The sequence below is a fragment of the Eulemur rufifrons genome, chromosome 7 (assembly GCF_041146395.1).
Source record: "Eulemur rufifrons isolate Redbay chromosome 7, OSU_ERuf_1, whole genome shotgun sequence".
NCBI classification, from domain to species: Eukaryota; Metazoa; Chordata; class Mammalia; order Primates; family Lemuridae; genus Eulemur; species Eulemur rufifrons.
In genome coordinates, this window is record NC_090989.1 from 173,614,915 (window position 1) to 173,630,862 (window position 15,948).

At 38.9% G+C, this 15,948-nt stretch overlaps 1 protein-coding gene across 1 annotated transcript; it reads right to left on the reverse strand.

Annotated features, from left to right (window-relative positions):
* Positions 1–301: 301 nt before the first annotated feature.
* On the reverse strand, positions 302–11,047 carry LMOD3 (leiomodin 3). Its single transcript, XM_069472056.1, has 3 exons — positions 10,754–11,047; positions 7,151–8,548; positions 302–328 (listed from the first exon to the last, which is right to left on the reverse strand). Exons 1-3 carry the CDS (start codon positions 11,045–11,047, stop codon positions 302–304), a joined length of 1,719 nt encoding a protein of 572 aa, XP_069328157.1.
* Between the last annotated feature and the right edge of the window lie 4,901 nt (positions 11,048–15,948).

Below are 15,948 nucleotides of genomic sequence, written 5' to 3' on the forward strand. Positions count from 1 at the left end.
AAAATTTTTAACTTCTGCTTCTGGAAACATGACTCTAAATTTCACCTAAGTCACTCAAATTGATTAAAAGTAGAAAAGGTTGCCTCTGAATATTCATGTTTTATCTCCTTCCCTTTTCTCTTCAGCCCCTGTTTCATCATGGCCCAAGCACTCAGCCTCTTACAAAGACCCCTATCAGATGTTAGCATCGTTCCCAGTTCTGCCACCTGTATCCAGAAGTATTGCTGCTGAAATAGTCTTCAAGCTGTATTCCAAGAGTCATTATTTCAATTTCTTGTTCTTCTAGATGATTCAGTTGCTCTTATTCCAGTTCTTTTGGCAGTTGTACCTGTGAGTTAAGCATTTGAAGAAAAGGAAGAAAATTAATCCTGGAAAATCAAGAGCTTTGCAGCAAAAATTACTAAGTTCACTTGCCTCAAAGGATGCAGAATGGATTAGAAATTCTGGCCAGAGAGCCCCCCAAAGCCATGATAAAACAACTATAGCACCATTTGTTGGATGTTTACTAATGCCAGGGACTGTTCCAAGGGCTTTGAGCACATGGCAAAGCACATCATGGAGATGAGACAGGTGCCAGAGTTGGCCTGGGTTCAAAGGCTGGTACTAGCATTTACCAGTTGTATGGTATTGGGAGTTTTCTCAGCTGTAAAATGACAATAACAGTATGTAGTTCTCAAGGCTGTTGTAAGGATTAAGTTACATGATACAAGTGAATAATCAATGTTAACACTTATTTTTAAAACATTCTCTCATGACATGCTATATTAGCTTTGTAAGGAGGGAAGTGGCTCAGAGGAGACAGTGACTTGCCTGAGGTCACACAGCTAGGAAGTGGCAGAGCAGGATTTGATCCAGATCTGCCTGATTTCAGTACCCATTATGATATCCACCTGTGAAAATGCCACCACAGGAATATAACATGTTCTTTTTAAAATGGGTCTTTCTTTCCTCTTTGAAGCACACTCCTAATTTAATGGTCAGTAAAATTTAAAAATATTATCTGGAGACCTTCCTACAGGGGCAAAAAAAACTTAGAAAAGAGCTACCTAATCTACAACAGCAAACTCACTTTATACTTCTTTTTCACAGGAACAGCTTAAAGATAAGACAAATTGTTTAAGAGTTTCAACTGGCATTATATCTTAGGAGAGTGAGTCATCTGTCACATATGTACCTTCCAGAGGATGCTGAAGTAGTGCAAGGGACACTCAGAGTTTGTGTAATAATGACTAAGAATGTTTCTCCTTCTATTGCCCATGTCCACCCAGCAATGTGATGAAGCATTTTGGCCATCTGCAATGGCTCCTCTTACAGTTAGTTCTCTGCCCACGACCCTTGGCTAGTGCTGTTTCCCAGCATCCTACCCCCCAGAGAGGACCTTTGATGTGCTGCTGCCTGCCCAACCTTCAAGCCAAGGGGCATGTGATTTGGCACACCTGTGTGGAGTTCCTGCTCTGGACCCACACCTCAGTGGATGTCCAGGATAGAGATGAGGAAGACCTGCCTAAAGGAACTCAGAATCCACTAGAAGACACACACTGTGTCCCCAAGGACTCTCAACCTAAAGCAGGGAGTGGGAGGTGCTATAAAAGACACACAGATAAAGGCGAAGAGAAATACACAGCAAGACTGCTGCTGATGTCTGATTTTGTTTTTTCATGTAAGTAGTATTTGAGCCAAGCCTTGGAAATTGGAGAGATTTTAACATAGAAATAGAAGAAAAGGTAATTTGAGGCAGAGGGTGGTATAGAGGCAGGAAAGCAAGGCCTTTCAGGAAAAATAGCAGATGTGGTTTTCCATCGATGTCATAGAGTTGTGGTTGTCAAAATGTGGTCCCCAACTAAGTAGCATCAGCATCACCAGGGAATTTGTTAGAAATGCAAATTCTTAGGCCCCATCCAAGACCTAGTGACTCAGAGACTCTGGGTGTGGGCTCAGTAATCTGTATCTAGCCCTCCAGGTGATTTTGACATATGCTAAATGTTTGAGAATCACTATGCAGACTTTAGAAAAGCATATCAAAAACTCTCTTTCCCGCTAGTTATTAAGGGCAGGTAATTTCCGGTCTATGTAATTCCTGGACTATGTATGTTCTTTTAAGATGAGCTTGGAATGTTACATTGCTTTTTTACAGACTCTATTTATAAGAATCATAATATTTCCAAAGCTAAAATCTACATTTGGCTTTGGCTCTTAGTAGATTCTCTTGGTTCCTTTACTGGAGGCAAAAAAGAAAGAAAAAGACCAGGAAAAAAAAGTAAAGATAACTCTGGAGTTTTAGACCTGAATGCATGACAGAATGGAGACACTATGGAAAATTAGAAACCAGAAACCACCACGGGGCCTAAAAGGGAAAAGTTTGGTTTGGGAACACATTGAATGAAGATGCTAAGAAATCCCTGAGCAATCTAAAGAAGGGAGATTGGGGATTGTTCTAGATTATGTGACACTAAAACAAAGGGAAACAATGGGAAAGAGGAGAAAATTATAAAAGGATAGTGAAAGTCTGGTTAAAGAGAGAGATCTTATAAACGAGGCAAAAAAAGAAATGGCCAGAGATGAAGATGAACGCTCAAGAGTCTATAAACTTGCGCAGTGGCTCACCCCTGTAATCCTAGCACTCTGGGAGTCCGAGGCAGGCGGATCGTTTGAGCTCAGGAGTTCGAGACCAGCCTGAGCAAGAGCGAGACCCCCGTCTCTACTGAAAAATAGAAAAAAATTAGCTGGACAACTAAAAATATATAGAAAAAATTAGCCGGGCATGGTGGCGCATGGCTGTAGTCCCAGCTACTCGGGAGGCTGAGGCAGAAGGATTGCTTGAACCCACGAGTTTGAGGTTGCTGTGAGCTAGGTTGATGCCAGGGCACTCTAGCCAGGGTGACAGAGCAGGACTCTGCCTCAAAAAAATAAAAAATAAAAAAAAAAAGAGTCTCTAAACTTAAATTCTGTAATCAAAACAAACACTAATGTGTCATGAAGTCTTTTGGTGAAGTCAGGCTGCTCATGATATTATTATACTGAAGTCTTTCTGGAGGGAAAGTTTAGCAATGGCTTTAGCCGACTGGATGGGAGTAGTTCAGAATGTACATAAACAAGCCCAGAGAGAAAGGGAGTGAATGCTAAAGTAGTTAACCTTGTTTGACTGGCACAGCAGCTTAGATATGATATAAATGCCATCGGGACCCAGTGAATTAAACAGTTGCTGCAAATGGGATTTTATCTAAAAAATAAAGTCCAGGCCGGGCGCGGTGGCTCACGCCTGTAATCCTAGCACTCTGGGAGGCCGAGGTAGGCGGATCGTTTGAGCTCAGGAGTTCGAGACCAGCCTGAGCAAGAGCGAGACCCCACCTCTACTAAAAAAAATAGAAAGAAATTATATGGACAGCTAAAAATATATGTAGAAAAAATTAGCTGGGCATGGTAGCGCATGCCTGTAGTCCCAGCTACTCGGGAGGCTGAGACAGGAGGATCGCTTGAGCTCAGGAGTTTGAGGTTGCTGTGAGCTAGGCTGACGCCACGGCACTCACTCTAGCCTGGGCAACAGAGTGAGACTCTGTCTCAAAAAAAAATAAATAAATAAATAAAGTCCAAATACTCATCTGGGATGTTAGGCAGTGAGCAGACCACAAAAATTTTGAAGATGAAAGAGAATCATACATTTGTCAGGGAGGTTTAAGCCTGTACAAGCCTCCCATCTTTACTCTGTGCTGGTTTTATATTGACTCAGAGTTACTAACTTATGGGGAGATGAATTAGTCATTATCTAATAAATGCAGTTTGTTAGATGAGACAAAGATTTTAAAAACATAGCTAAACACAACAAGAGTAAACTAAAAAATTCTACAGAAGCCAAATAATATAAATAAGTGAAACATGCCCGGTGTAGGGCCAGGGGGCAAAAGAGGGAACCTGGACAGTCCATTACCTATTTCAAGGGAGAAGCCAATGCACAGAAACAGCTGACTGGTGTCATGCAAATGCAGTGTGGCCAGATCTGATGTTTCAAGTGGTGCTGGATTTTTATGTGACATTATAAAAACATATACAATAGTATCTAAGCCAAATAAAGCAGGCCTGCACACCTGGCCTGTAGTCCACCAGTTTTCAACAGCTGGCCTCCAAAGTAAATTTCTCTCAAACTGAATTGAATGAGCAGTTTCTTGGAGGAGGTAGCATTTGAGCTAAGCAAGTATATAGATTTTGCTTTATTTTTTGCTGGTAACTTACTTCATTTCAGGCCCCCTCAGGCCAGAGGCATGGGAGAGAATAAGCATTAAAAATTTTAAAAAAATAAATAATTTTAAAACATCAGTAACAAAAATCACAAGATTTCAAATTTGTGTTTCAATTTTAACCTCATTCTTGAAAATCCAGGGGTCTGGAGGGCATCTCTGCCTGAAATCCAAAAAACCTTTCGTTTCACCTCTATAAAGTAAGCAGTGTCTTGTCTCATTTGATTGGCCAAACATATACCTTTCTGCTGGGATTTTGTCATCTTGTCACTCATGGCATTTATAGTATTTCACTGAGTCTCAGCTGTACATTTTATGATGTTTAAGCAGCTCTGAAATCAGAATGCCTCATAAAACCGATGGCGTTTGACCATAGCTGGCTGCAGAGACAAGTGTGAACACATCATAGCTATTCATACTATTATCACCTCTGCTGAGTCATGTGCCTAGTTGGTACTACACACGTGCAGATGTGTTGCCACTTAAAATATCTTTTAAAGAATGACAAAGCTTATGTGGTACAATACTACGGGTGTGTGAGAATTCTTCCTGCTACCTTGACCTTCTGTAAATCTAAAATGATTTTTTGAAAAAAGATAAAAAATTTAAAATGTCTTTTAAAAGATTACACTATGATTTGGCTTTAAAGCAGAAATTTATGGTATACGCAGAAAGGCACAGAAATGAAGCAGCAGGAAGCAAAGTGATATTAGTGAAGCAAATTTTTGCCAGTGGAAAAGATGCATTTTCACTTTTTTCTCACCCAGTGTTTTCCAGGACCAAATAGATGAAGTTGTGTGACATTTTGTAAGTGAGATACATGGCAAAAAGATGTCTATTGCAGGCCAAGCCAGGCAACTGAATGCAGGAGAAATTGCCAATCCCCCAGAATAGATGACAGCCATTTCAAAGCAGAGGGTGATATACAAGATGGTCATTCAAAAAGCATGTTAAGTTTCCTTTGCAGTGTTTTTCCCTCTTAGATTAAAAAAAAAAAAATACCACCACCAAACACACTAAAAATCGATAATATTTTTGAATTGATTAAAATAAGAAAAATGTAATACTTGGTAGGGTGTTGTATTCTTGCAATTATCATCATGACTATATTTTAATGTCTTTTGCTTTAGGGTCTAGATCCAAAGTTGAAGTGTTCTCAGTTGGGTAAAAGGCAAAGGGTCTTGACTCTGAAAAATTATAAAACCTACATTGTAAATTCTGTATAAGGTCAAGACCATACCTGACTTATCCACTGCTGTATTTCCAACCCTTCTCAGGGTTCCTGACATAAATATTTGTTACATTAATGAATCAGTAGATAAAATGAAATAGACTCCAGGAAAGCAGATTTGTTCAGGACATTCCTTCAGAAGTCAGGGAGTTGGTTCACATGATCATTTGAGTTTCATTCCCTTTTCTATTCTGAATCCACATGCCACCTTGAACACAGATTTTTCAAAAGACTTCTCATCTTCTGACTATATAACTACCAAGGTGGCTTGGCTATTCTTTGCTAATAACTGGTTACAAAAAAAGTAATAGAGCTAATTTCTCTCAAACACCACCCCAATTTGCCCCCAGTGGAGGTCAGGCTGCCTGGAGAAGAGCAGGTGCAGAAAGTCTTGATGTTGTGCCCAAGGGCAGGCAAAGAACCTTTGGCCTGACCTCACATGACCTCTAGTGTTCTGATCCTGGCCCCTGCTCCAGGAAGAACAGAGTCCCTTTAAGTCATGGATGAAAGGCTTTGATTTAGAAATAATGGAATATTGTATTCTGCATTACTAGAGATTGGGAATAAGGAATATATATATGTGAATAAGTAATAATTATCTTATTTTAGAATATAAAGCTTTTTAAAGCAGAAAAGAACAAGCTTGCGTGGAAATTTGTTTAACATGTCTTGCAGGAATTGTGAATCTGTATGAAATATAATCGACTATTGTGTCAATGTAGTATCTTGGCTAAGTTACACCCAAGATTTTAAAATAATTCAGTTAATTACCAATCACCCGTGGCCATGAACACACGTCTTTCAGCCTCCCTAAATGCCATCATAAAAATGACCCCAAATTTTTCATTTCTGCAACTTAAGCTGCAAGGAATAGAACTTTTCAACTTAGTAATAGTGAATCATAGTAAATATTGAAACAAATAATAGTAAAATATTTTAAAATTCCATTAATTCACGGTTACCTAACCTGAAGTTTACCGCTTGTCAGCCCTGCCTAAAGGTGAGCAGTGTAAATGCAATTTGCAGGTAGTCTCTCTTCATCTACTAAAAAAGAACCAACTATTTTTAAGCATTTCGTAAGCATTCAGTTATCTACAAATGACTGGCCTAATTCAGCTTCATTCTTATTTATTCCTTACGGCAGATTCCTGGGGGTCTGAGTGCCAGCTCTGTGTGGCTGGAATGGTGTTATTTTGAACATGTACCTGGAGGGTTCTGGATAGCAAATAATGGGGTGAATAAAAGCCTGACCCTGGACTCAGAACTGGGTTTCAATGTCAGTTCTACTTCTTCTTAGCTGTCTCTTGTAGACACGTTATTAAATTCTCTTAACTTCAGTCTCCTTTTTATAAAGTGGGGAGAATAATAGTACCTACCTTATAAGGTTAAGATGATTATATGAGTTAATTCATAGACCTTAGCCTATAGTAAGTGCTCAATAAATGTTAGCTGCTAATATGGTTGTTAAAAAAGACATATAGGTGTACCTATATGTAGGTGTACTATGTGCAGGCCTACATATGGGTGCATCTATATATAGGTGTATTGCAGGTATACATCCTTAGGGATAACCAGTAATTTATATATCCATTGGTAATGCTCACTGGTTTTTCCCAGTTGGTCAGGAATAGAGTTGGGATACGTTTATAGTGGTGCTCATTTGCCATTTCTCCCTCCTTCTACTTACAGGTTTAAGATAGGCAACGTTGCTGTGACGAATGTCGTTCAAGAGCTGATCTCTGGGAGTGATTTCCACCAATGGGGGTGGCCTATTTCTCGGCACTGGCTTCAGCGTTTTGATCACATCTTTGAGGTTGGTTTTCTCGGGCGACTCTCTGGCCTCTGGCATCCGAGATTTGCGCTGGATCCTCTTCAGCTTCACCACCCGGAAGGAGTCAGGGTCGGTCCTGTACTGCGGAGGCTGCGATGGCTTTTTCATCGTTTCATTCTTTCGACTCAAGGGTGCTACGTGGGGGTTGGGAGGCTGAGGCGGCGGCTGGAAGAACTCCTGCGTTCTGGGGTCTGGCATGGGTCCTCCCAGCATCTCCCACATCCCAGGCGGCAGCCCCAAGCCATTCTCCAACATGGCTATTAGTTTTCTCTGTTCTTTGAGTTGCTGCTGTTTTTGTTCTTCTTGTCTTTTCTGCCTTTGTTTATCCTGATTCCTGGTGAGCAGGTTAGTGACCACCATTCTGGGACCCGGAAGCTCAAAATGGTAGCCCATCTTCAGGAGAGTGGTGTTTGCCTTCAAAAGCCGAGATATTTCCATTTCAGCGTGGTGGCCCAACATGTGCCTCTGATTGTGAAACCGAAGTTCAGTGAGTGTCTCATTAAACTGGAGACATCTCATGATGGCCACAATTCCTTTGCCTGTAATGAAATTGGACTCGATGTTGAGAGTGGTAATACTCCTATTTTCACGTAACATGTTAGCCAAGGCAAACGCCACACTCTCATCTGCACCCACGTTCGCTAAGCTGAAAGTCTTGATGTGTTTGTTTTTCTTCATTGCATTGACAAAGTCCAGTAACATTTCTTTAGGGATGTTTTCAATGTTGTTCAGATTGAGTTCCTTCATGTCAGGATCATTTTGTCTAACTCGCCTCAAGCTCCCATCCAGGTCCGTCTGGTTTCCTGAAGGCCTTGCACTTACCTTCAAAAAACTGGTATCTAGGGCTAACTTCTTGGGATCTAATTTGGATATTTTTTTTTCACTTTTTTCTTGGCCCTCTGGTCTGTCTCTCTGTTCTTTGAATGCTTTATTAATTGCCTGTTGATGGTTGCTCTCACAATTTCTAATTTGCTTCTTTGCTTCGCCTTCCTCTTCCCTTTTTGTGTTTTCATCACTCTCTCCACCATCATCTTCTCCTTCATCATCATCTTCTTCATCATCATCTTCTTCATCATCATCTTCTTCATCATCTTCTTCATTATCACCATCATCATCACCTGTTTCTTGGACATTGTTGCTGCCCTTTGATTCTCTTTTATTTGCAGCTATTTCATTATTGAGCTTTTCTTTTAAAAATTGAAACATACTTTTATTGCCTTTGTCTATTTCTTCATGCTGTTCTTGAGTGTTTTCCTAAAATGGAGATTTATTAGGGTTAGAATACATAGCAGTGAAGAAATATGAAGTAGAGCAGTCTCTACTGGAGGTAAAAATATTTATTATTAAGTAAAAAAGCAAGGCATTAAACTATATGTATATTATTTCATTTGTGTATGTGTGTATATATAATATACACATGTACACATACAATATATAAAGGTTTTTATATGTATAGGAAAAAATCTTTTGGAATGTTTACCAAATTAATGGTTATTTTTGAGGAAAAGAGATAACCACTAAGAAAACCCTTAGGAGGGGAAGCATTTGGGAGAACTTTTATTTTTTACATTATATAATTCTAGAGTATTTGAGGTTTTTTAAATAACAAAGTACACATATTAGTCGTGTAAACAAATGCAGCCAAAATAAAGATAAATTTTTATAGGAACACACATTTTTAGCTGTTTATCTCATTCTATATATTAAGATGAAACATAGTTAATTCTGTTCTCAGATTCTATACTGTTTTTTAAAATGGAGTTCAATTCTAGAAGCAGTTAAAAATTATTTTGAAAACTTTATAGAGTTGTTCATCAATACCCTGAAGTCTTTGTTTTGTATATGCTGAACAGGCATCTTTATACTCAACAATAATTTCCTTATTGCCCTAACTAAAATTTACATTCCTAAAATTCCTGCTAATCTCATAGAGCATGTACATCAAATTTACCTGAGAATATAATATAATGTGGGGAAAATAAGAGTAGTTTGATATTTTGGAATATATTTTTCAAAACCTTGATTTTGATTTTATCTGTGCAGTTCTTTGAAAACTGCCCTGGCTACTCAAAGCACAGGTGCACTAGTCCAGTTTCTTTTGAAAGAAAGTGCCTAGGTGGCCAAGCTAGCTATAAAATAGAACAAGATTATGCAGAGATTTAGAAATAATTGCTTAGTCTGGGAGAGAAAATGGCAATCTTATTAATAATGTTTACTTACATTCTTGCACATCAGTTATTATACTTTTCTATACATACATGACCTCATAGGTGTCGTTTGGAAAGTTGGTCTAGCAATTTGAGACAATGGTTCATCTGAACAAGAACTTGATCTTGATGCTTATGACATATTATAGGCTGGAATTGACAGTGACAACACAAGTCACCTTAACCACCTGAAGTCTTCACCCCTGCCTTTCTTATCTGTCCCAGCAGGGGGAGCCAACTATTAAGCTGTTTATACCAGAGGAAGGAAAAAAATGTTAAAAGTACTGTCATATTTTTTTTCCCCCTGAAATCAGCGTTGATATAGAATTGGCTTATAATCCATTGACTTCCAATCCATTGACTTCCAATTGTAAAATGTCTGCAAAGTGTACCTGAAATTCTAACTGATCAAGCTGGCTATTTATTTTCTTGAGCTCAATACTTATTTAAACTCTCCTGATCATGAAGCCAGTTGACAACTTTCCTTTCTTAATTATAGCCAGCATGGTCATAATGTGACAAGATACATCTATGTCAGCAGGCTTAGCTGGGAAAGAGACTTACCTGAAGGGATCTCTGTCCTCTTTTTGCTAAGTCATTTTCAAGGGGAACATTAAAAAAAATATGCTGATATTCGACAAGTTTGTAAAATCAAAGACAATTCTAGTTTTTAGATTAAAAACATTCAAGAAAGAACTGTGTTTAAAACAGCTTAACAGCTATCGATTTCTAAGTGCCATCACTGATAGCCAACACATGGTAGGAATATTAGACATTTTCAGTAGTTCAACTTGGTTTAAGTGTAGGATGTGTGGTTAGACGTCAGGAGGACTGTGAAACCTTTCACATCGTATGTGAAATACTGCATGTGTATAGATGTGCCAGAGAGAGAGGGTCCCGAGCTTTCATTAGTTTCTCAAAGGGGTCTGCGATCCAAAAAAAGGGAAAAAAAAGTTAAGGTTATGAGTTAAGTCACTAAGTATCACGGTTTAGGACACAGACTTTCCTACACAACAAACCCAATAGCAATTTTAAAAATAGCATTTGCAAGAAATTACCAGCTTTTCCCTCATAACTATAGAAGTGTTTCAGAAAGTGCCAGTCTGGAGTAGGATTAAATATTATGATTTAATCTAGATGCGACAAAACAGAACCAAATATTGGAGTCTTGAGAAATCACAGTCACAATACGGACACCTGACAGCCCAGTCCCAGGCAGCCATTTCTCTGTTATACACGAATCCCTGGTTACCTCGGATTTCACAAAGGTGACAGGAACGCGTTCGTCTTCCAGCATGCGCCTGGACGCCTTTTCCCAGTACATATAGTCAACGAGAGATTTATGATCGAAGTTCCCTGTCGGTGGCTTGTCGGTTTGATCTTTCTGAATCATCCCCACGGGAAGGCTGGGATCAGGTGCCATGACTTCCATTTCCGACTGCAGTTCTTTCAGTTCTTCGGGGGACAAGTTGGCCAAGATTTCATCTTCATTAATCTCCTCACCAAAAACTTCTTCTTGATCTGAATTCCTGCTGTGCTCTGACATTATGTTTTTTTTTCTAGATGTTTCTATTTTACTAGAAAAGAAGAAACAACCAAAGACGATTTTTTAAAAGAAGAAGAAATAAAAGCCTCCAGAAGATCCCACAGTTACCGAGTGTTCCAGGTCAACACACTCTTGAGATATTTTTTCCCAAGAACTTCAGTGGTGTTTGCTGAACAGCTAGGAGTGATCACAGCTAAGCTTGTGTCGGATCTATATTAAGCAGGGCTTGGCTGGATAGGGTCAATTTATGGAACTACTGTGCTGCTCTCTTTTCGGCAACTTGAGTCAGCTGTGCAAATCCGTCTGACATTTCAGTACAGCTGCTTAGGCTGACCAGCAAGTAGCTAGTCGACAGAATCTCTGCAGGAATAAAATTCATTCTCGGCCTATATGTATGCCCTCACATTGCCACCCAAAAACTCATGCAACTCATACATACACGCCCCAATACTCCAGGGGATTCTGCTTCTTTTTATTTAAGTATTAAAGCAACTTACAATATTTCAGAAGGGAAATCCAACCAGCATCCTGATTTCTTTTGGAAGGAACAATTCACTCGAAGGTATTAAATAGAAATGAAGCCCTTAGGGTCTGCCTCTTCACTGCAGTGCGACTCTGGAAGCAAGTAAAGCTCACACAGCAGAGCAGAGAGGTCTTGCTATGTTATTCATCTGCCGTGTAAGCTGAACCTTTGCAAGATGTCCTATTTGCATCTAGATCCTGTGATCTAACAGATGGGGACAACCAGCACTTGAATTTCCACTATGAGTGAGGAGTTTAATATTTTAAATTATTTGTTTTTCTTATTAACTATCCATTAAGCCAAGATCAATTAAAATGGATCGATAGTGAAGTGGGGGGAAAAAAAAGCCATACCATTAAAATACTAGAAGAAACCATGAGAAGATTTTTCATAACTTCAAGAGACAACATGGTAACAGTTGTCCAAATTACAAATGTACATTTCCTTTGACCCAGCAATTCCACTTTCAGGAATGTACCCTCCAGATATGCTCCCACATGGGTAAAATGACACGTGTACAAGGTTATTCAATATAGCAAAGTACAAAACAGTGTGTATTGCATGCTATTATTATGTGACAAAGGGTAAAAAGAATATATATATATATATATATATACAAATTTTATCAGCAAAACATATCCTTGGAAAGACACTCAAGGAAGCAAAAACCTTGGATACTTTTGGAGTATAGAGTAGGTTGCCTGGGAGACTAGGGCTGAGAAAAAGACTTCATTACTGTATACCCTTTTATAATTTTCAAACTTTGAACTTTGTGAATATACTTATTCAGAAATATGCATTTATTATACAAAATGTATGATAACATACGGAGGCACAAAGAAAATAAACATTTTCCCCGTCTCATCACAGAGCTAGCACTACCAACATTTTGGTTTATCATTGTAATCCTTTTCTTTCAGGCATATGAACTCTACCATCTTTTGTCATCTGTGTTTTTTTTTTTTTTTGAGACAGAGTCTCTCTCTGTTGCCTGGGCTAGAGTGCCATAGCATCAAACTCACAACAACCTCAAACTCCTGGGCTTAAGCAATCCTTCTGCCTCAGCCTCCCAAGTAGCTGGGACTATAGGCATGCACCACCATGCCCGGCTAATTTTTTTCTATATATATAATTTTGGCTATCCAGATCATTTCTTTCTATCTTTTAGTAGAGATGGGGTCTCGCTCTTGCTCAGGCTGGTCTCGAACTCCTGACCTCGAGCGATCCTCCCACCTCGGCCTCCCAGAGTGCTAGGATTACAGGTGTGAGCCACCATACCCGGCCTGTCATCTGTTTTTTTGACTGACAAGATCAGGATCTTTTTTCTAGGTAATCATATATTCTACTACAACAGGATTTTTAATTGCTCCCTGATAGGATTCTTTATATGGATGTACCATAATTTATGTAACCAATCCTCAATTGTCATTTAGATTGTTTTCAATTCTCACAAGCACGAGAAGTTCTTCAATAAATATCCCTGCAGATAAATATTTGCATACATGCAAGTTTATTTCCTTAGGGTAAACTGAATAAGTTCTAAGAAGTGAAATTGCTGGGTCTAAGAATATGAAAAAATTAAATGCTTTTCATATGAATGGCTAAGTGATCCTCTTAATATTATTGAGACCCATCCCCAACATATATTAAATTATTTGCAAATTATATGCATATGCTACTATTAATATATATATAAAATCTTGAAACTTGCAAAAAAGGAGAAAAAACAAATTAAATGTGAGAAGCTTTAAATGGAAGTACTGGTATTTTCTTCCTACCCCAGTGGTTTATCTTGAGTACTCCCTGGTTGAGAGGCTTTTCATATGTGTGGCTAAATTATCCTCCAGAAAGGTCCTACCAATTTAGTAGTAATTTACCCCTGGCCTCTCCCCTATCAGGCCTGCCTTTAGTCCCTGGAAAAGAGAAGAGCTCGGTCTCAGTAGGCAGGGAGTAGACCACCTTGTAGTCAACTGATTTGTGGACCATTATTACATAGACTTTCTTTACAGAACAATGGTCTAAAGAGACTTGGCCCAAAAAGAGCTTTGTGTTCATGGAGGCTTGGGAAATGTTATATTCAGCATTTGCTTTGAACATTCGTAAAGCACATCAGCTTTTGGAGGCTCTGAGAAATCCTAAAGAAATTCAGTTTTTAACCCAATATTTCCCAACCTTATTTAAGTAATTCATACTTTTTTTTCCCCTTTCACAAATCACCTACTAATATTCTGTGCAATTAACTTTCCAAAACTTCCAACTTTGGGAAATACTGAACTAAATGCGAAAGAGGAGGATTTATAAAGTCTGTCTCAGCCAGGCATGGTGGCTCACGCCTATAATCCTAGCAATCTGGGAGGCTGAGGAAGGAGGATTACTTGAGCTCAGGAGTTTGAGAGCAGACTGAGCAAGAGTGAGACTGTGACCCTACAAAAAATAGAAAAATTAGCCGGGTGTTGTGGTGTGTACCTGTAGTCCCAGCTACTCGGGAGGCGGAGGCAGGAGGATCGCTTGAGCCCAGGAGTTTCAGGTTGCAGTGAGTTACAATGATACCACTGCACTCTGGCCCGGGTGACAGAGTGAGACTCTGTCTCAAAAATAAAAAAAAATAAAAATAAAAATAAAAAATAAAGCCCGTATCCCTGGATTTAAGTCTCAGCTCTACTCCTTAGAAACTACATGATGTTGGGCAACTTAGCCCTTATCCAGTAATAGTCTCTACTAAATGCAATTATTGAGAGAAATAAGGTTTTGTACATATGAGAGACTATATATATATGTGTGTGTGTATATAGCATGACACATATATATACATATATAGTGCATGGCAGAGTAAACCCTCAATAAATGTTAAATATTATTCTCATATTTCATGGATAACTACAGACACATTTAAAGAAAAACAAAGGCAATTATAAAATGTAATACCTTTACAAAATGTAGCACGTTTACATGTATTATATTGTATCTTTTAAAAACGTACATTTTAAAAACCATTTCCATGATAGAAACCAATATATTAACGTCAATAAACAGAAAGACTTTTATTTATTTTGAGACAAGGTCTCCTTCTGTCACCTAGGCTGAAGCACAGTGGCACAATCATGGCTTACTGCAGCCTGGAATTCCTGAGCTCAAGTGATCCTTCTGCTTCAGTCTCCCAAGTAGCTGGGACTAGATGTGGATGCCACCGTGCCCAGCTAATTTTTTACTTTATTATTATTTTTTTTAGAGATGGGGTTTCACTATGTTGCCCAGGTTGGTCTCAAACTCCTGGCCTTTAGAGATCCTCCCTCCTCAGCTTCCCAAAGTGCTAGGATTAAAGGCATGAGCCACCATATCCAGCCAACAGAAAAGCTTTTAAAAATCTTTTTGCTTTTACAGGAAGCAACTGAGATACTTTTAGATGGAATTGTGTATAAAGAAAATAGAAACCACCATTTGCATGTAAATATGAATCTCCCTTAAGAAAATGATCTGAAATGTTGCATGTAAGTTTTCAGATTCAAATTCTATTCTGATGAATTCCACTCATTTTAATGTGATCAGATGCTTTTGATGATCAAGCTGATTTAGGAATTTCTATAAGGGGCCCCCCTTCATCTGACTTGCATCTTGCTGAATGAGCGTAGGAAGTGAGTAAATCTCTCCCAGCTGCTTGCGCCGTGCATTTTATCCATATGCTGACGGAGGATTTTGCTAGTGTAATTAGCCTCATTTGACACAGATGATTTAGTTGTGCTTTCTCTTAATGATGTTCTACTGCTGCCACGTGGGCAGCTTCTCACATCAGAATTCAACTACAATACCAAAACAAAGTAGCTAGGTATAGGGTAATCGATAGACTGTAAGAGCCAGATAGGTGGTCACAGATCATCTGGTTTTGTATCAGAATTTCTGGGCAAGGTTATTAAGTGTGACTCACTGAACTTCCACCCAGAAGCAAATGAAATCAGAATTCTCAGGTTTGAGCACAGGAATCTGTATTCTTTTTTTGAAAGCTCTCCAGGTAATTCTGATGTATACATAGGTGTGAGAGTCACAGGGCTACTGTAAGCCACTCATTTTATAGATCAGGCTTAGGAAACACTGCATTCATTCATTTATTCAGCAGTATTTGCTGACTGCCTGCTTTGTGCCAGGCACTAAGAATACAGGAGTAATTGAAACAAAGTCAAAGTCCAGTGATAGAGACAAATAAGTTAATAATTGCTGGTTGCATTTAATACAATGAAAGAAAATGAACCCTGCATGTTAGAGAGTAACAGGGGAGACCTACCTTAGACAGGGAACTCAAGGAAAGCCTCTCTAGGGAGGTAACACCTAATGGATGAAATCAAGCATGTGAGAGGAGGGAACAGCAATCTAGGCAGAGGGAAGA